The sequence below is a fragment of the Myodes glareolus genome, chromosome X, assembly GCF_982192425.1.
Source record: "Myodes glareolus chromosome X, mMyoGla1.1, whole genome shotgun sequence".
Classification (NCBI taxonomy): Eukaryota; Metazoa; Chordata; class Mammalia; order Rodentia; family Cricetidae; genus Myodes; species Myodes glareolus.
This window is the reverse complement of record NC_142053.1, coordinates 120,005,413-120,027,004: the sequence shown is the minus strand read 5'-3', so window position 1 is coordinate 120,027,004 and position 21,592 is coordinate 120,005,413. Positions and strand designations below refer to the sequence as shown.

Here is a 21,592-nt window from a genome sequence, read left to right as displayed (position 1 = left end):
TCTTGAGATAGGCCTGGCAAACTCAGGCTCATATATAGCCAAAGAATTAATCAAAAGTTGGTACTTTCTGGCACCACCAGGTTTAATTGCTTAGACTTGGGTTAGTTAATAGGCAAAAGGCCAGTAAAACCTGCCAAGAAAAATATAGTAAATTTAGCACTTACTGCCTTGAGGTCTTCATTAACATGAGTATCATTCATTATAAATTCTGGATAGCCAACTTTTGCCAAAACAGCTCTTGCCTATAAAAAGAAAAATGAGAAATATGATGTCAGAGTTTTCTCACTTAAATCATCAATAATCACTGAATATAGGGCTTCAGTCTTCATCTGAAAACTCCATTGACTAAATGTCTTCTATATGCAAGTCACTGTAAATGATAAAACAAAAAAAAAGTACTTACCTCTCGTCCTCAATGCGCTGCAAATGCAGTGAGTGTAGCACAGACAATAACAGACTGTGAGCATAGCTGATAGATGTGAATGTCTGAAATACATTTTCAAAATCTATAGCAAGAAAACAAGTTCTTTAAAGAACCTGAGCTGGGTGGTGGTGGCGCACGCCTTTAATCCCAGCACTTGGGAGGCAGAGGCAGGCAGATCTCTGTGAGTTCGAGGCCAGCCTGGTCTACAGAGCAACTTCCAGGACAGGCTCTAAAGCTACAGAGAAACCCTGTCTCAACCCCCTCCCCAAAAAAGAACCTAAAAAGATTGTTTCTCATACATACATGTGCAGCAGGTATGTAAAAGGGAATATTTCAACATCACTAATCATAAGGGAAATGCAAATTAAACCACAATGAACTATTATCCCACATGTAGTTAGCTGGCGATTATAAAGAAGGGTTGGTGGGAATCTGAAGAACTAAAGAACACTCACCTGCCACTGTGGAAAACAGACTGTTCAAAGACTAAAACCGGTATTACTGTGGGATCCAGCAATTCCTCTACTGGGTGAAGCCATAGATAACAGGTACCCCCTCTCCAAATGAAATCAGTATATCAAAGAGCCATCTGGACTCCCATGATCATAGCAGCACTATGGGCAGCAGCCAAGAAACAAAGATGACCTACTGATTGATGTGTGTAGATAAAGCACAGTGTACACAAACACATACAACAATGGGATAATATTCAGGTACAAAAGGGTGACAAAACCAGGGATCATTGTGGTAACTGAAGTAAACTAGACACACAAAGACAAGAACCACTGCAAGAGTAAAAGGAGCATGTGGTACAGCAGAGTTGTGAGATGACCTGGGGCCTGCTGCAGTGCTCGGAAGCTCGTGTTTGTAGGCAAAACTCAAGCCCACATTGATCCACAGGGTCAGTTGGGTGTGTAGATTTTTAATGTTTTCACCACAAAAAAATGATAAATACATAAGGTATTATATATGCCGATGAATTTGTATTAGCCATTTTACAATGTATACCGATGTCAAAACATCCTGGTGTAACTCATGAATATGTAAAAAGTGATCCTACAGTACATTAATCTGAAAAACAGCTGTATAGGAAATTCATGGATTATTCATGGACACTCCCACTGCCATGCTAACAAGTCTTTTTTTGTTGCGGTCTGTCAGATAAGTGAGGGTTAAATATTTCCAAGGGGAGTGAAAAGAGATGAGTCATGCATCAGGATGATTATCCATGCAGCTCTGTGAGTGATAGCCAGAACACCAGAAAGATCGGAGGCAGGGGGTCCAGAATAATTTAACACGCATCACATCATAGTCATCGCTTGATAAGCAGAGGTACTAATGATTACCTTCTTTGTTTTGCAGCATGCAGGGAATGGATAAAGGGAAAATCAGTGTGAGTGCCAGTCTAGAGCAACAACTGGCAAACTGTGGCCTAAGGACCAATTTCAGGCCTCTTCTACCTATTTTCATAAAGGAAATTATGCTGGAACACAGTCACACTCATTCATTTACCTATTATCTATAACTGCATCTGTGCTATAGCTTCTGAGCTGAGTCACTGAAACAAAAACTCTGGGGCCCACAAAGTCTCAAATATTTGAGCTAGGCCTTTGGAAGAAATCTTGCCAGCCCTTGTTCTAGAGACAATTTGCTATCAGGGTGACTGTAGCTTCATAAAAGAAGTTAGGCAATGACTCTTCTGTTTCTATTTTGTGAAACACATTAAGGAGTATAGGTATTAACTCTATTTGGAAGTTCTGATAGAATTTTGCATTGAAACCATCTGGTCCAGGGCTTTTTTTGGTAGGGAGGTTTCTGATGACAGCGTCTAATTCCTCGCGACTTACAGGTCTATTTAAACTGTTCACCTGGTCTTGATTTAATTTTGGTATATGGTACTTATCTAAAAAGTGTCCATTTCTTCCATATTTTCCAATTTTGTGGCATACAGGCTTTTGTAGTAAGATCTAATGATTCTCTGAATTTCCTCTGTGTCTGTGGTTATGTCCCCCTTTTCATTTCTGATCCTGTTCATTTGCGTGTTCTCTCTCTGCCATTTGATTAGTTTGGATAGGGACAATTTGCAGCTTCATGTGAAGCCCTCCCCACCATGTCCCTGGTTTGAGAAGCTAATTTTCCTTCATCCAGCAGTCATTAATTACCTGTAGATCTTTGTCTAGGGGCGGAACAATTATTTTCCCTTCCACGTTAACGTGTCCACTGATAATACCATAGTTCTGGTCTTGTTCCTCCAGCCATTTCTAGAGTCTTGTCTTATCTAATTGCCAGCACCAGACACTCTGAAGGCCCATGTATAATCACAGCTCATTCTGGGCTGTTGATCTCCCTTCTGTCATTCGGAGCTCTCCCTCCTTACAGGCAACTCTTGGCCAATGATTGACTGTCGTGGGATCATGAGCGCCCAGAATCTTCACTTCAGTTCAGGACAAGCTTAAAGGTATAATTTACACTAGCAGGTTCCTCACAGGATCAGAATGCTTCCACACTGACTTCTGACTGAAATCGCATCCTCCCCTCGGTTCTTTCCCATCTTGGCCGAGTTTCTCCCATTCTGCTGCTGCTTTCGCCTGCAAGTGTTTGCTAAATGAATCATTTCCATGTGAATCTGTATTTCCAGGTCTACCTTCAGATGAGCCAACAAACGACCCAGGCAGCCCCGACCCATTATTCCAGCAAAGCCTCAATGCAAAACCAGTGACCTCCCACCCTGCTCTAGCTAAGGACATTTCTTCTCTTGTCCCTTCCAAATTACCGCATTCAAGAAATAAATAAAGTGAGATAGTATGTCTCCCTTATCCTTTTTTAGATAGAAGAAATATTAAATATCCTCAGAAACTTCCAACTCAAGATTTAGGATTTTAGAAGTGCCACCGGACACAGCTCTAATGGGTTTTGCTGTTCCAGGGACTCTCATAGAGCACAGATCAAATTCTGCCTTCAAAAGCCTGTGAGCTATACTAAAAGCTTAATATGATAACAGGACTTTACAACTCTCCTAAGACCACAAAACAATATGTCACATGTCTATAGGCTTCCTCTTTCTGAAACTACTTACTTTCCTAGTCGTAGCTAATTTCTCAGTATAACTTAGTGGCTCATCACAAGTCACATGCATCATTTTAACAACGAACTGTAGATAGTTCTTTCAGCACAAACACACAACCAAAAATCTACATGACGAGCTTGAGTCATGCACAATTGTTTCCAGAACACTGGCTTTCCCAGTGTGCACCAGTGAATTCTGCACTCTTTTTCAGACCACACACTCTGGGACCTCAATGAATTACAGTTTCACAGCATACATTAGCTCCTGTACTGTATATGTATAGTACTGAATCCTTTCTTGTTTATTTAGCATCACCACAACTTAAAGAAAATCAGAAGCAAAATGCAAGGAATCCAGATTTCCCTACCAGGGACACACAAAGAAAATCAGGTAGTGATTCTAATAGCAGATCAGTAGAATATTCTTTTTTGCCAAAAATGTATATGGATTTTTGTATTCTGGGTCTAACACTCCTTCTTCCAGAATTTGTTGCTAAGTCCCCACGATTACAACCCATCCCATTTTTCCCTGAGAAGCTTCAGAACTGCATTGTTGAAAACCCACTGGGCATGACTTTAAATCAGACTGTCAACAAGAAATACTCATAGGGCCTTAGAAAGCTGAAGAGATGTAAATAGCATTTATTCATGGAAGCAGCATTAGTGAGGCCCATGTCTATCTGGGGACAGTAGATACAACATGCTGCCACCAACTTCCAAGCATTCTCCTGGGAAGACCCTGTACAGAACACTCTAGAGGCAACAGTGGTCACTGGCAGTCTTGGCCTTTACTTCCCAGACCTGCAATGACTTCATAACCCTCTAATCACTCATGTTAAACATTTTCCTGTTCGATGCACTTAGAAGTGTGCCTGCATTCCCGCATACAGACTAAGGCAAAAAGAGACACATCACTTCCCAGCATATTCAGGATGAGAGAAGTAATCCACCAAATAGTTGGTTGGTTTGTTGAAGGGAAAGGTATTAGTAAAGCACGTCTGAAATCAATTATCCCACTGGTTACAATGACAAGAGGAAAAAGCAAGTCACCATATAAATACTGAGGAAATAATGGGATGAATGTTTAACAGATGGCATATTAGATCCAGTGAGAAACATTTTGCGGGCTATTTAAGGCTGATAAAAAAAAACTCAAGGGTTTTCTATAGCTAGTTATTTCCATCCATTATTCCATGCACACATCTGGAGAGAAGCTGCATTTGACAGCTGCTCATCCCTCCCCTGTGGAAGAGACACAAGCAGATGATCCTCTTCTCTACTTCTTTATCTGTAGACCACTATTTCTCTTCGTAAGTCAAAACCGCCTAGTGTCTAATACATATTGATCTATTCTACTGCTATGCTCTTATTATAGAGGCCAGTTCTGCTCAGGATGACAATAGGAACAAACCAAAAATATATAGATTCTTGTACAGGTTCCTTAACAGATTTGGCTGCAGGAAAAGATTTGGGTCAATAGCATATAGATTAAAATGTTTTATGCATTTCTGAGCATCTATTTTAAAAAAGAATAGACTCAGCGGGGACATGCTTCCTGCATTTAGTCCAGAGCTTCCCAACTTCAGCAGTACTGACTTCAGGGCAAAATAACTCTTATGAGAGTTTGTCCTGTAGGCTATTGGGAATTTAGCAGCAGCATTGCCCTGAACAAACTAAATGCCAGTAGCAATCCCCACATCAGCTATGACAACCAAAATTGTAGATCCATCAGATTCCTGTGCAGGGAGTGACAAAGCACCCTCGGTTAAGAATCTCTGGGGTGCTGAGCTAGCTTACAAGCACACGGCAGCAAACCAGATGAAGAAATCTACATGTCAAACATGGCAGGATGAAAAGCAGATAACATGCGACAGCCTCGAAAACAGTATGAAATGTGTGACTGATACCAACCTAATATTAAGCTTCAAATGGCTACATTTAGCATGCCTGAAAGTTGCTGGCTTGGATAGCCTTCCTTCTCCCCGCTACAGTTTGAAGAACTCCATGCCATGTTTCCCATTATCAGTAGTGGAATATAATCCTACACACTTCCCTTTTCATCAGGTATAGTTTGAGAAGGAGAATAATAGTCTCTCAAGGTGCTGTCTACCAGAATTTAGTATGGTATCATATGTAATACTTTTCTCGAATCCCTTGGTCCAAAGAACATAATGAATATATGCTTGTATATGTTAGCTGTAGACTACACTCCAAGGACCCAGCATTTTGGAGCATCTTTCAGGGGAGTATAAGATATTACTGAGCCAAACACCTGAAATCTCCTGTACAGCAATGTCACTCTTTTTAATCATAGGTTTCAAGGAGCCGTACTTGTGGTGAGGGAGAAATCAATGAGAGAAAATGGTATCAGAAGAAAAGCTGTGGTCTATGAACTTCCTGAACCATGGCAGAAGATTTCCCTAGTAAAGACAAAGTCTGTATACTTGCTAGAAGAAATCAGGCTATTCAATCCTGCTTCCAAGCCAGAAGATTCCTTTAAGGGTTACTACAAACACACCTCTGAAAAGAGAGATAAGGCATACTATAAAATCTAACTCTAGAAAAAACAAAGGTAAGGTAGAAAACAAAATGTCACGACTTTTCTGTCATTTGTGGATCTTATATTTTATGCAGACACACTAACTTATGCATGGATGTGACATGAAAGTAGAAACGAACCAGTATAGGGGAAAGAAGGGAACTAATAGGATGGGCACAGTGAGGGGACACGGGAGAAACACAGTCACAGCATGAGTACGCTACAGCGTCCTTATGAAATATATTGACAGTCACAGTGAATTTACATCAATTGAAAATTAAGGTTGTCATTAGCTTTCACCATCTTGGCTCCCACATTCTCACTCCTTCCCTTCCCCATTACTCCCAGCAGCTGTTAGGCCCCATGTGTGCATAGTCCTCATTCTCCTAACATACCCACATTAGCCTTTCTTTAGCTCCAGAGTCATTTCACCCTTCCTTCTTCATCAATCAAAACTCTTATTTCTTCAAACCACTAACCCATTAGCTATTATTGGGGTTTCAAAGCAATTTATAATACAATGTGAATGACTGATAGCAACCTAATACATTTACCCTGAGAAACAGCTGTATTGAAAAGAGTAGTTGATTAGCCAAATGGATGACTCCAATCTTAAGGGAAGTTTTGTTAGTGGAGAAAACTTTCTTGCTATTAAGAATCAAATTAAATCTATAGCCTATTCAACTTAATCACCATTGTGTTCCAAAATGGAATGCAATGTCAAGCACAGAGCAAGTGACCAATGTTCAATAAATGCTGATTCATATTATGAGTAATTTATTTAAGAAATTCACTTTGACCAATGTCATCAACAATATCAGAAAATAAAAAAACATTATATTTAACTTCTAAACAGGAAATAGCTAACATTTGATCAAGAATATCATTCAGCGTTCCTCACATCAAGGCATACTTCCATATTAACTAACTTTATCACAGGAGAAAAAACATTAAGGAGCTTTGTAAGAGACTAGAGAGCCTTCTAGAAAATAAAGTGAAACACGAATCCACTGCAGTTCATTCCTTGTGACAAACAAAACCATAATTTTCATATATGGTAATCATCCCTCATCCATGACTTGACTTCCCAGTACATGCTGTCAACTGGTGTCCAAAATATTAGTAGAAAATACCAGAAATAAGAAACTCATAATCTTTAAAGCAGATATTGTTCTGAGTGGTATGATTTAAAAAAAAAACCTTGCATTGTCATACTTAGATATTGAAAGTATGTCAAACCTGGCATACATTGTCACACCAGGGATACAAAAGATCCCTTTGCCCACTCTTCATCCCTCACATTTGTTTTGTTTGGTTACTTTATCATGGTGAGGAGCCTCACTAACAAATTCTGTGGGAGAATGAGGTATGTGTGCACATGTGTGTGTGTGTGTACATGCAGTTTACTACCAAGTTTGGTTTTGTTCTTTGCTATGACTACCATGTACATGCACCAAGTCTTAATTGCTTGGGATTTTGTTCCTTTCACTAAAATCTTAGGGCTACCACTTTAAAATTTACAAGTACTTTCTATGGAGACAACAGGGAGTTCATAAAGGGAAGATTATTACTTTAAGGCAGAGAAAATGGCTATCACAAATGAACTCAGAAAACCAATGAACATGGAAAATGTAATACACAACATGATTTAAAACTCTCAAGTCACCCCATACCTCCCCAGAATTTTCCCCAAGGCGCACTACAACTTGATAATGCTGGAGGAAAGAACATAACCAAATATAATCCTGCTCTATCTGGCTGAGAGCTCTGTAATTGCATATAATTTTGACACACGTGACCAAACTGATTTAAAGACTGGTCAGTTTGACTGCCTTGCTCCCGAATTTGCAAAGCCACTTGGCTTTAAGCTGATCTACAGAAAGCGAGATGGCGAGGTCATTTGCTCTAATCCCTCCAGACTCAGCTAGGGAGGAAAGTCACGTACATTTTCAAATGTTTTGCACGTCTTCTATCAAAGAGATCGCTTTAATCACTTAATTAAACAGCTCTGTGTTTAGTCTACATGGTTAAGTCTTCACATATTTTTGTCTTTTCTATTAATTTAAGTAACATAAGAAAAAAATGGAACAACTGCGCACTGCCCTTTCACAATTTCTAAAGCAACCTTCGGAAGTTTGCAGTAGCTTTGAAAGCTTCAGTCAGCCTTAACTATGCCAAGACCTCATTTTCTCTTATGAGTTCTGTAATAACTATTAAGCATCAATCAAAATTCTGAGCTGTAAACACCTGGAAGTTTAGGAAACTGTGCAAGAATTACACTATCCTTCAAAACAAAGGCAGTTTCTACAATGCCAGACAGATGATTGGCTCAAGCACATATCTTGGCTGGAAATCTAGCCCTGTGCAGAGCTAATAGTATTGATGAAAATTAGCCTGGGGACCAGCTTTAATATCCTTCAGGGTTATCAGGATCTCACAAATAATAACAATGCAGTAATCTAACAAATCAAATTTTATCCTCATGATAAGAATGACACTGATTTATTATGAGTCTTCAAAGGTTGTAATTCTGAGAATTGCTTTTGGGTGCGGTTTATCATGCCAAGGTGAAGGAGAACCAAACATCGCCATGAATCAGAGGTCCTTTCAACTACAAGCCATTGTCCTGGGTCTGTATGAACCAGAAGACAAGAATGATCAGATTTCAGGTTATCCATCCTTAACCCTGCATGGGTAATGCCGCATATAGTTGATACCCATTGTCTACTACTTTCTAATATGGATATGTTCTAGAAAGACAAATTCCAAATACAAATGAGTACCAGGACTAAAACTATGAACTCCATGTTATCTTGGAAGTGAGTAGTTTCTCCAACTTAAAAAAAAAACTACTCAGGCTCAAATAAATCAAAATTTAGCCAAACTGCAACTCAGTACTTCCGTGGTACCTCTCTGGTGCATTCTGGGCATATATTTGAGTCCTGTACCCCAACAGAGTTAAAGACAGTACATGTGGGTTTTCTTAGTGAATAGGTGGTTGTATTAGTGAATGGTAGTGAATCACCCAAGTAATTAATTCACAAAGGAACACATATTGCCTTTTCCTGGGAGTTGGGGCAATATTACTTTAAAGAGAGAAAGACAACACTCATTTATTTCTTTTAAAATTGAACAAAACAGTTGCCACAAAATATAGCTCTTGAATCAATGTTTTTGTTCATTTTAAATTCATTCATGGACTTTTATAACTAGACCAGCTGTGATACCTGTTCACATGGATATCCTGAATCTCAATAAGGACAAACCTCACTTGTCCAGAAAGAGCCAAAATAGTATGAACCAAGGGCCAAGAAAAATCCTACATAATAGTTAGGTTTTACACCGAAGTCAATTATGTTTTCCACTGTCTCACACATGGGTTCTACATCAGGGGTCAGCAGACTATAGTCTGCAGGCCCAAAGCAGCCTATCACGTGGTTTTGTGAAGATGGGGTTTTGTTAGACTGTGTTGCTGTGAAAAGGGGTTATTTTGAGCTGAAGGCATCTAGAAATCAAGGGAAGCAATAAGAAGCTTTCTGATTCTCCTTATCTACTTAAAAGCAGAGCTTTTCAAAACAATTCAACTGTCACAAATCCTCCCTCCCTTTAAGAAAGGCAGCTTCCTATTGTCAAGGAGAAGGGAGATTCCCCATCTTCTGACATGAAAAGTTGATGCCAGAAAGACTGCATGCAACAGAACTTAATACAGTAAACCTTACCTTCTGTTAGGTTCTCCCATATATTTCTTAGTCATCTTCCATTTGTGAACCCACTCTCATTCTCGCATATATGTGTATGTATGTGTGTATACAAACACACACACATTGTCATAGCCAGAACCTGGAAACAACCTAAATGCCCCTCAACCGAAGAATGGATAAGAAAAATGTGGTACATTTACACAATGGAGTACTACACAGTAGAAAAATATCGATATCTTGACTTTTGCAGGCAAATGGATGGAGCTAGAAAGTATCATTTTGAGTGAGGTAACCCGATACAGAAAGATAATTATCACATGTACTTATTCATAAGTGGTTTTTAAACATAAAGCAGAGAAAACCAGCCCACAAATCACAATCCCAGAGAACTTAGACAACAATGAGGACCCTAAGAGAGACATACATAGATCTAATCTATATGCGAAGTAGAAAAAGACAAGATCTCCTGAGTAAATTGGGAGCATGGGTACCTTGGGAGAGGGTTGAAGAGGAAAGGAGAGATATGGAGGGGAGAAAAAATGTAGAGCTCAATAAAAATAAAAATAAAATGAAATAAATAAAATAAAGGTAACATATATACCCGCATCAAAAAAATAAACACACACACACACACACAAACATACACACATAGGGTAGAGGATGATCCAGCCTAAGACCTTGTACATGATAGGTAAATGCTGTACAACTGCACTTTCAGCCCTTCCTTTCTCATTCATAACATATAAAAACTCCAAATTCTAATCATTTTCTGGACTACACTGCTTATCCATATTCTAATCAGCATTACAGTCAGTAGAATTCACAGTCCCCCTCCACCAAATGCTAAACCAAAGAGGGTAGAGGAGGAAAAGTTTTTTCTCCCTGGCAACAGCCCACTCTTCTGCATATGGCCTGCGGCCACTTGCAAGCTACAAAAGTAAGTTGAGTAGGTGTTGCAGAGACCATATGGTCTACACAAGCTTCAAAAATTTACTATTTGGCTCTTTACAGAAAAAGTTTTGCCAACCACTCTTCCACATAAAAGGTTACTAAAATTCCAAAACCTAGTAGCAAAGATAGCAATATAAGATGTGAAACTTAATTTTTCAGAGCTTCAATTATTTGATAATAATTATCTCAGTAATTATATAATTTACTACAATAAGTATTCCTGATTTATTGAGGTAAACATTTAAAACAGAGACAATATACAAATATTAAGCAAAATGGGGGGAAATGTCATGGAAAACATCCATGCATTTGGAGGAAGAATGGAAAAACAAACGATTAAAAAGCATCTTCAAATGTCAAGATCCAAAGAGCTTAGAAATGCACCTGCAATACCTAGGCCCTAACACTAAGCATAGCTCCAAGAAATTTAATCAGCTACTTAATCCTCCTCCAATCATTAAATTAACTATTTAAACAGGAGGCAAGTTGGAGATTAACTTAAATAAACACATCCCCTTCTCTCATCAGCAGCTCAGTGCAATGGAAATTGACTCCATTCTTTCTGGAAAGGTTTAGCTCTGATAGGAGTAATGCTTTTACTGCTTAAAATTTTCTGGGGCCACTTAGATGTCTCAGTGGGTTATGGTACTTCACTTGTCACTCAAGTATAATGACCTGAATTCAATCTCCAGAACCCACGGTGAAACAAGAAAACCAGCTCCTGAATATTGTCCTCTGTGACAACGCATACATACACACACACACACACACACACACACACACACACACACACACACCTATATACACACAAATAAAAATAGTAAAAACCTTCTAAACAATCTTCCTGATAAGGCAGGGGAGAGCAAATGAAATAATGTTGTTGAATTATTAAATTAGACAAAGGTAGCTTGCTTTGTTGGTGCGTAGCTATGATCCCAGGACTCAGGAAATTAAGGCAGGAGGATCTCAATTTTGAGATCAGTACCTAAAGCAAGAGCCTGTCTCATAACATTCAAGTAAATAAGGTAAGTATTTAATACCATGCAATTTTTAAAAAATAGTTCCAAGATTACAATAAAATTACATTTTAGAATTTTATTTATCTATTTGTTTATTTATTTATTTACATATCTATCTTTACATATCTATCTTTGGTTGTTTTTTTTTTTTCGAGACAAGGTTTCTGTGTATTTCTGGCTGTTCCAGAACTCTGTAGACCAGGCTGGCCTTGAACTCACAGAGATCCACCTGCCTCTGCTTCCCTGAATGCTAGGATTAAAGGCATGTGCCTCTGCCACCGGGCTATAAAATTACATTTTCCCCCTCTCGAAATTCTCCTAAGTACCTGCTTTCAAATTTATGACTTCGTGTGTGTGTGTGTGTATGTGTGTGTATGTGTGTGTATTCACTACAACATATATTCTTTTTTATTTTATTTCATCTTACATTCCATTCACAGTTCTCTCCCCAACCTCTCCTCCTGCCCGTCCTCCCACCTCCCCCAGTCCATCCCCCATCATCCTTCCCTCCCAACTATTAAGGGTTCCCATGGGAAGTCAACAAAGTCTGACACGTTAAGTCTGGGCAGAATCAAGATCTTCTCCCTGCAGCATGGCATCTCACCATAGGGAATTGGCTCCAACAAGCTAGCTCACGCACCAGGGCTAGATCCTGGTCTTGCCGCCAGGTGTCTCACAGATAGCCAAAGCTTCACCACTGTCTCCCACATATGGAGGGTGTAGTTCAGTCCCATATAATATATATTCTTAAATGCATATGTAGAATTCTTTAAGAAATAAAGGGATGGATTCATATTCTTTTTTAATGATTTATTTAACTTTATTTCATGTGTATTGGTGTGAAGGTGTCAGATCTCGTGGAACTGCATTTTCAGACAGTTGTGAGCTGCCATGTGGGTGCTGGGAATTGAACTCAGGACCTCTGGAAGAACAATCAGTGCTCTTAACCACTGAGCCATCTCTCCAGCCCAAGTTGATTTTCTTTTATGATGTGATCCTTGGTAGCACACACCAAGGCAGGCACAATACCTAACTAGCTGGGCAACACAAACTGGGCTCGACGAGGAAAGCAGAAAAAGAGAGAAGGGGAAGAAGAAGGAAAAGGAGAAGGAGAATGAAGAAAGAAGAAAGAAAGAATCTAGAAATTGAGTCAGCTGGTATGGGAGGTTGGAGACTGTGATAAGGAGAGCAGCTGGGAGAGTTAAAATGTTCAAAAGACATTGTATGAAAACCTCAAAGAATTAATAAAACATTGCAAAATAGCATTTAAACATAAACTAAGGGATATCATCCAGCCAGTGTCCGTGCATCGCTGATTCTTTCACAATGGGACATCCTTTAGGGCTTCAGAAAAGTTGGTCTTTGGGGGAGCATCATCAGCATCACTTGGGAGTTTCTTAACAACACAAATTCAGAGACCCAGACTAGCAGCAGCAAGCCAGAACACCCCAGACATTTACATTATAATGAATGCCACCACAGCACAGTATTTGGGAATCTGACACTGCTGCTATTCCAGGTCTTTTGTGAGGGCCACCGTGTTCATTTAATAATCTTCAGCTTCATCCCTGACAGCTTACCACTACATACCTATGACACTCCCCCAATAGGCTGTGAGCAAAATTACCCTCAGACATTACCAAAAGTCCACTGAAGCTCCGAGAGGTCTCAGATTTGAAGAAGGAGGTGGTAGTGTATAGCTAACTTTTACAAGCTGTCTACTCTGGACTCTGACACTTGCCAAGGCTGCAGGGCTTCTGCCCAGAATCCGGGATTCACTACCATTCCTAGCATGGAGACTTGTCTGCCCCTTCAGTGTTCTGGAGGGGTTCCCTAGTAATGTTCCCTGTTACGCTATTATGAACACTTTATGGAGACAGTGCAACCATCCTTCCCCTCACGAGCTTTTGAATATACCTCAGACATTTGCAATTCAGCCCAGTTTCTGGACAACGCCACTTAAAGTCCTGGAATGATCAAGGGCAGACAATCAACAGTCTAAAAGTCAGGACACAAACAGGTCTCAAAGACGTTTCGACTAAAACTTCCAACAACTTTTCTCTAAGTAACTTGGCAAAATCCATTTTAAGTTCTTTCAAGCATCTAAAACACCACAGTAATACAATTACAGTTCACTGAAAAATTATCATGCAATCTAGTTTGAAAGCTAAAATCAGTCATAGTGGGGTAATATTCCACTTAATTATAGAGATTAATTTAACCTTCATTTATTTGTGCATGTGTTTGGTCTTTCCATTTTTCACAGAACACCCAAGATTCAAATGCCATCTGGTAGAATTGCTGCATGGTGTCGGCAGCATCTATTAGAGCTGCAGATTTCATCTCAAAGTAAAATTGATGGACAAAGGGAAAGTAAAAAGGGGGGGATGGAGGTAATAGAAGTTGAATTTTAAAACCAAGATACTCCACCAATCTGATGTGATTGTATCCCTCTCTCTCTTTTTACCCCTACCATGTCACCTATACAAACGCTTCTTTGTTTTTGAGTTTTCAGTTCTTTTTTTTTAATTTATTAGATTTTTTAAAAAAAATATCAATCCAAATTCCCACTCCCTCCCCTCCTCCCATTCCCTCCACACACCTTCCCATCCCACCCCCATCTAATCCTCAGAGAGGGTAAGGCACATTGCTTTGGGGAAGGTCCAAGGCCCTCCCTACTGTATCTTGGCTGAGCAAGGTATCCATCCAAAGAGAATAGGATCCCAAAAAGCCAGTACATGCAAGTCTTAGAGCCATTATCTTCTACAAACTCTTCTTAATCACAAGTTGTCGTAGCATCTTTTTTGAAACAGGTGAGGATTCGAGCAACATTGTAAGCATAGTAAGAATTAAATAAATTATGTCCACTGTGGTTTTCAAATATGCCTTCCTTAAAGGCTAGTCTTAGCCACATGGTAAGACTGACCACTTTTTTCATAGTTTCATTCGATTCAGTTCAATAGTTATCTCTTGCTGAGTGGCCACTTAAGACAAAACAAGCCTTGCAAGCTAGGAAATACCTTTTTTATTTTTTTTTTAGTGAGTGACAATGGGTACAAAGTACACAATATGAAGGAAAAGAATAAAATTTTCTCTAACACACAAGCATAACTGTGTTAGTGATCTAAAGAATTTCTAGAACCTGTAAGGCTCACCTAGGCAGCCTTCCAGGCAGTAAAAATAAGAACTATTCTGGCCCCTTTCTCCAGTGATTAATTTTTGTTGTCCTTGAATGTCCTCAAAGGTCTAGATTCTTTTGTGTTTGACTTTATTCACTAAATGGTAGTTATATAATTCACTTATGTGATGTATAGCAAGAATAGAGATGGTTTAATTAAGCTATATACTTAGGAAGTTCATGATTGAGTGGTCACATGTGGAGAATGGAAAATGAAATTGAATAGAAGTGTGGTTATAAGAGCAGGGTCTTGTAATAACATCTGCAAAGAAATCTGAGAGCCAAACAGAAATAATAGGAGTAACGTTGTATTATTTTTTAAAGTTTTGTCTATTTGTGTGTGTGTATGTGTGCATGTATGTTTATGATACCTATGTGCAGGTGCCTGCAGAGGCCAGAACAGGGTGTCAGATGCTGTGCAGCTGGGGTCACAGGTAGTTGTGAGCCACTCAGTGTGTGTATTGGGAGCTAAAGCCAAGTCCTCTGGAAGAGCAGCAAGCACTCCTAAACACTGGTCATCTCCCTAGCCCCAGTTTTGTTATTTTCATAATAACAAAGGTAATAGTCTTCCCTGATGCCCTACTATGGTGGCTTGAATGAGACAATCCCCATAGGTTCATGTTTGAATGCTTGGTCCTCATTGGTGAAACTGCTTGAGAAAGATTGTAAGGTATGACCTTGTTGGAGGAAGTCTCAAAAGATTCCTGCCATTCCCAGTATGGAAGGCAGGCAGGCAGGCACAGGGCATGCCCCCTCCTTATGCTTCCCACTTTCCCACTATCCAATCAAGATGTGACTTCTCTCTGCTATTCCTGCCACCAAGGCTTCGTTCACTCAACCATTACAGACTCTAACTCTGAAACTGTGATCTCAATTAAACTCTAAAAAGTTGCCTTGGTCACAGAGTTTTGTCATAGCAGAAAAGAAACTAATACACCTACCATGTACCAGAGTGTGCTGAATTTCCCTTCATCACTGAATCTAAATCCTACCTATGATCCGCAAGGCTCTGGCAAAGCGTCTCTATGTCACAGCTGATAAGCCAGCATGCATAAAGGGGATAAGCACACCCGAGTCACACAGAGACCAAAGCAGCTTCTCAACCAAATTGATTTACCTTTAATCTGACTTCAAAGTCCATATTTCTTCTGATATTCACTGTGTTTAAGGGATGGAAAACAATTTTCTATTATATAAATGTTACTAATTTGTATAAAGCCAAATGAAGTGAATTATATATAAGGCCTAGACAATCTCTGCATCAGTACCCATATTCAGCATGCCAAGACAAATATGCTCAGCTATAAGACTGCTAAGATGCATAAAAACAGAGTTTTAAGTAAACTTACTAAATTCTTCATCTCTCCTCCCTAATAATTATGCCATTGAACTTTTGATTCTGGATATGAGTACATTACATTTTTTAAAATCCTGGTTTTTAAAGACTTGGCCAAGAAAGATGCTCAAAACAAAAAGACAATAGAGCAGCAGAAGAGGGAAGAGGTGAAAATCAGATCAGAAAGACACTCTATTTCTAGTCAACAAAATATGTGGAACTGGTTCTAAGCAGCAGAGGGAATGGATTCTAGGGAGTGAGCTTCACTGAGAGATTTTTTTTCAGTTTCTCCACAATGGTACAGGTCCACTGGCAAGTACCTATGAAATGAAGTCTTGTGTGAACACCCTTTGCCCAAGGATCCCTAGTTCTTAATGTCCTGTTTCAAGAGTAAAATCACCAATCTACCTCTTAGGCATATATTCAAAGGATGCTCAATCATACCACAAGGACACTTGGCTTAACTATGTTCATAGCAACTTTATTTGTAATAGCCAGAACCGTGAAACAACCTGAATATCTCTCAACTAAAAAACGGATAAAGAAAATGTGGTGCATTTACACAATGGATAATAATAATTCAGATGTTAAAAATAAGGACACCAGGAAATTTGAAGGTAAATGGGTAGAAAACTAGAGAAAAATCATCCTGAGTGAGGTAGCCCAGTCTGAGAAAGACAAACATAATATGTACTTGCTCATGAGTGAATATTAGCTGTAAAATAAAGGATAACTAAGACCCAGAGAGACTAGGTAACAAGGAGAGCTCGGGGGGGGATCTTGCTGGGAAGGGGAAATAGAAGAGAGTTCTGCTTGTGAGAGGACTGAGGCATGTGGGGATGGGAACATGAGATATCATGTTGGGGTGCAGAGGGGGAGAGTACTGAAAGAGATTATTAGAAAGGAGGGCATTTCCGGGTCAGGTAAAAACCTGATGCAAGGGAATCTCCCAGGAATCTATGAGAATGACTCCGGCTAAGACTCCTAGCAATAGTAGATAAATAGCCTAGGGAGTGGGGAATGAGGATAGTTAGATAAAGTGAGTAAAGATTGAATTAAAAATTATTAATAAAAAGTACTACAATTTAAAAAAACAGTGAGAGCAAGGACTGTTTCTGATTCTTTTTCTGGTTTTTGGGACCCCTACTCCTCATGCTGGGGCACCTTGCCCAGTCTTAATACATGGGAAGATAATTAATCTTTTTAAGTTTTATTTTCTCTGTTAAGTGATGTGTTCTAGTTTTTTACATTTTTTATTTAAATAACATTTTTTCATTTATTTTTGCATACCAACCAGTTTCCCCTCCCTCCTCTCCTCCCATTCCCTCCCTTCCACAACTATTCCCTCCCCATCCACTCCTTCTCCATCTCCATTCAGAAAGGAGCAGACCTACCATAGGCTTGCACAAAGCATGGCACATCAAGTTCAGGCAGGGCCAAGCTCTTCCCCTTACTTCTAGGTGGACCAGGTAATCCAGCACGGGGAGCAGGTTACCAAAAGCCAGTTAAACGCCAGGGAAAGGTCCTGCTCTCGCTGTTAGAAGCCTTACTAAGAGACCAAGCTACACAATTCTCTCTCTCTCTCTCTCTCTCTCTCTCTCTCTCTCTCTCTCTCTCTCTCTCACACACACACACACACACACACACACACACACACACACACATGCAGAGGGCCTAGGTCGGTCCCATTCAGCCTCCCTGACTGCTGGTACAGCATCCATGAGCTCCTGCAATCTCAGGCCAGCTGCTTCTGTGTGTTCCCCCATCATGACCCCCCTGGCTGGTACATTCTCTCCTCCCTTTCTTCCACAAGTCTCTCAGAGCTCAGTGCCATGTTTGTCTGTGGATCTCTGCCTCTGCTTCCATCAGTTACTGGACAGAGTATCTCTGACGGCAATTAGGGAAGTCACCAGTCTGATTACACTAGATGGCCAGTTCAGGTGCTCTCTCCACCATTGCTAAGAGTCTTAGTTGGGGTCATCCTTGTGGGTTTCTGAGGGTTTTCCTGGCACCAGGTTTCTCCCTAACCTCAATATGGTCCCCCACCATCAAGACGTACCTTTTGTTATTCTCCCCCCACCATCCTGCCTCTCGCACCCAGCTCATCCCACCCACCCATCTAGTTTCCAGGCTTCCATTCCCCCAACCCCTGCCCCCAGTTTACCCAGGAGATCTTTTCTACTTCCCCTTCCCTGGGAAGTCCATGCATCCCTCTTTGAGCCCTGCTTGTTATCTACATTCTCTGTGGCTGTGGATTGTAGGTTGGTTAAGCTATCTATACTTTACTCCTAATAACCACCTATGAGTGAGCACATACCATATTCATCTTTCTGGGTATGGGTTACCTCACTCAGAATGATTTTTTTTTCTCTAGTTCCAGCCATTTGCCTACAAATTTCATGAGGTCATCATTTTTTACAACTGAGTAGTAGTTCATTATGTAAATGTACCACATTTTTCTTATACATTCTTCGGTTGAGGGGTGTGGTGATAATTTGTTTGTGTTGTAACAAATAAAGCTTGCCTGAAGATCAGAGTGTGTAGCTAGTCACAGAGGCCAGGAAGTGGTGGCATACACTTTTAATCCCAGCACTTGGGAAACAGAGACAGATGAATCTCAGTGAGCTCAAAGTCAACCTGGACTACATGAATTGAATCTGTCTAAAAAAGAAAGAGAGCTCATACCTTTGATCCCAGCACTTGGGATCACACACCTTTAATCCTATCCCAGCATTAGGAAGGTGGAGACAGGAGTGATGTGGCTGGGTGGAGACAGGAATATGAATATAAGGCGGGAGGAGGAAGGAGCTAAAAAGCATTCAGTCTGAGACCTGTAGAGACAGGGTAGCCCATCCGGTCTGAGGATTTCGTAGAAGAACTAATGGCTGGCTTCTCTGCCTCCCTGATCTTTTAGCTTTCACCCCCTAATATCTGACTCTGGATTTTTATTAAGACCAATTAGAATTCGATCTACAGAGGAGCATCTAGGTTATTTCCAGGTTCTGCCGATTACGAATAATGTTGCTATGGACACAGATGAACAAGTGTCCTTGTGGTATGATTACACATCCTTTGGGTATATGCCCAAGAGTGGTATTACTGGATGGTGATACCAATAGATTACCAATTTTTTGAGAAAAAGTCATACCAATTCCAAAGTGACTGTACATGCACTCCCTTACTCCACATCCTCTCAAATATAAGCTGCCATTAGTGCTTTTTATTGTAGCCATTCTGACTGGCGTATTTCAGAGTCATTTTGATTTGCATTTCCGTGAAGACTAAGGATGCTGAGCAATTCTGTGAGTGTCATTTGGACATTTGAGATTCTTACATTGAGAATTCTCTGTTCACATCTGTACCCCGTTTTAACTGGATTATTTTGATGTTTAGCTTTTTGAGTTCTTTATATATCTTGGAGATTAGCCCTCTGTCAGATGTGGGGTTGGTGAGGATACATAAGTGACCCCAAAACATCTACCAGGGAACTCCTACATCTGATAAACATTTTCAGTAATGTGAAGGGATACAAGATTAATTAAAAAAAATCACCCCTCCTATATACAGATGATAAATAGACTGAGAAAGTAATCAGAGAAGCAATACACTTTACAATAGCCACAAATAATTTAAAATATCATGGGGTAACTCTAACCAATATCATGGGGTAACTCTAACCAAATGAATGGAAGACCTGCATTGGTGTGGGACAATTCCATAGTCTGTCAATTATGTTTTAATTAAACGCTGATTGGCCAGTAGCCAGGCAGGAAGTATAGGAGGGACAACCAGATAGGAAGTAGGGGTGTGGCAATGAGAACAGAATTCTGGGAAGGAGGAAGTCCATTCCTCCCCAGTCCTGTCCAGACACTGAAAAAGGAAGATATGACCTGCCCTGCCGAAAAAGGTACCAAGCTATGTGGCTAACATAGATAAGAATAATGGGTTTATATAAGTTATAAGAGCTAATACGAAACCCAAGCTAATGGGCCAATCCATTTATCATTAATATAGACCTCTTTGTGATTTTCTTTGGGGCTAATGGCTGTGGGAACTGGGCAGTACAGGAACCCCAACAAGCAGGCCCTCATGTTACACAGAATGAAAAGAATTTCAAGTTTTTAAAGAAAGAAATTGAAGAAGATATCAGAAAATGGAAAGATCGCCCATGCTCATAGATAGGCAGGGTTAACATAGTAAAAATGGCAATCTTACCAAAAGTAATCTACAGATTCAATGCAATACTCATCAAAATCCCAACACAATTCTTTGCAGACCTCGAAAGAACAATACTCAACTTCATGTGGAAAAACAAAAAACCCAGGATAGCCAAAACAATCCTGTATAATAAAGGAACTTCTGCAGGCATCACCATCCCCGACTTTAAGCTCTACTAGAGAGCAATAGTAATAAAAACAGCTTCATACTGGCATAAAAAGAGACACGTGGATCAATGAAATTTAATCATACACCCTGACTTAAATACACACACCTATAATTTTTGACAAAGAAGCCAAACAATATACAGTGAGAAAAAGAAAGCCTCTTCAACAAATGGTGCTGGCATAACTTGATGGCAGCATGTAGAAGAATACAAATAGATCCACATCTATCGCCCTGCATAAAACTCAAGTCCAAGTGGATCAAAGACCGCAACATGAATCTAGTTACACTGAAGCAGATAGAAGAGAGAGTGGGAAGTAGCCTTGAATGCACTGGCACAGGAGGCCACTTCCTGAATTTAATACCAGTAGCACAGACACTGGGATCGACGATTAATAAACGGGACCTCTTGAAACTGAAAAGCTTCTGTAAGGCAAAGAACACTGTCAATAAGAAGTACTTAGTCTTATTGCAACTTGATATGCCACATTTTGTTGATACTCATGGGAGACCTGCCCTTTCCTAAACAGAAAATGGAGGCAGAGTGGATTGGGGGATGGGAACAGAGGAGAGTGGGGGTGGAGGGCTTGGAAGGAGAGAAGGGAGGGGAAACTTCAGCCAGGATGTAAAATAAATAAAGAAAAGGCAAACAAATAAACAAAAGCCAAAAGTGGAGTCACACCTCTCTTTTAGAATTCCAGTACTGCCCAAAGACAGATGAGTGTGAATGTCAGTGTAGAACCAACAAACCTCAAAAAAGGAGATGAACCATGGCTCCATCAGCTTGTGTTCTCGATTCTAAACGTTGGTCCCTCTAAACTCTGACATGGTTACCACTTATCTGCTTATATGAATACATCATCAGCTTGGTGTGGTGACACACACCTTTAATCCTAACACTCCATAGACAGAGAAAGGCAGATCTGTGTAGTAGGCTTTCTTTTGGGCCACTGATCAGCTCCCAAATTATGACACAGAGACTTATTATTAGTTTT

At 40.0% G+C, this 21,592-nt stretch overlaps 1 protein-coding gene across 1 annotated transcript in view; it reads right to left on the bottom strand.

Annotated features, from left to right (window-relative positions):
* Positions 1 to 21,592, bottom strand: part of Phex (phosphate regulating endopeptidase X-linked) — a 201,294-nt gene that overhangs the window by 73,954 nt on the left and 105,748 nt on the right. The window contains exon 13 of the mRNA XM_048440730.3: positions 165 to 242. Coding sequence (XP_048296687.1) covers positions 165 to 242 — 78 coding nt within the window. The remainder of the gene's footprint in view (positions 1 to 164; positions 243 to 21,592) is intronic.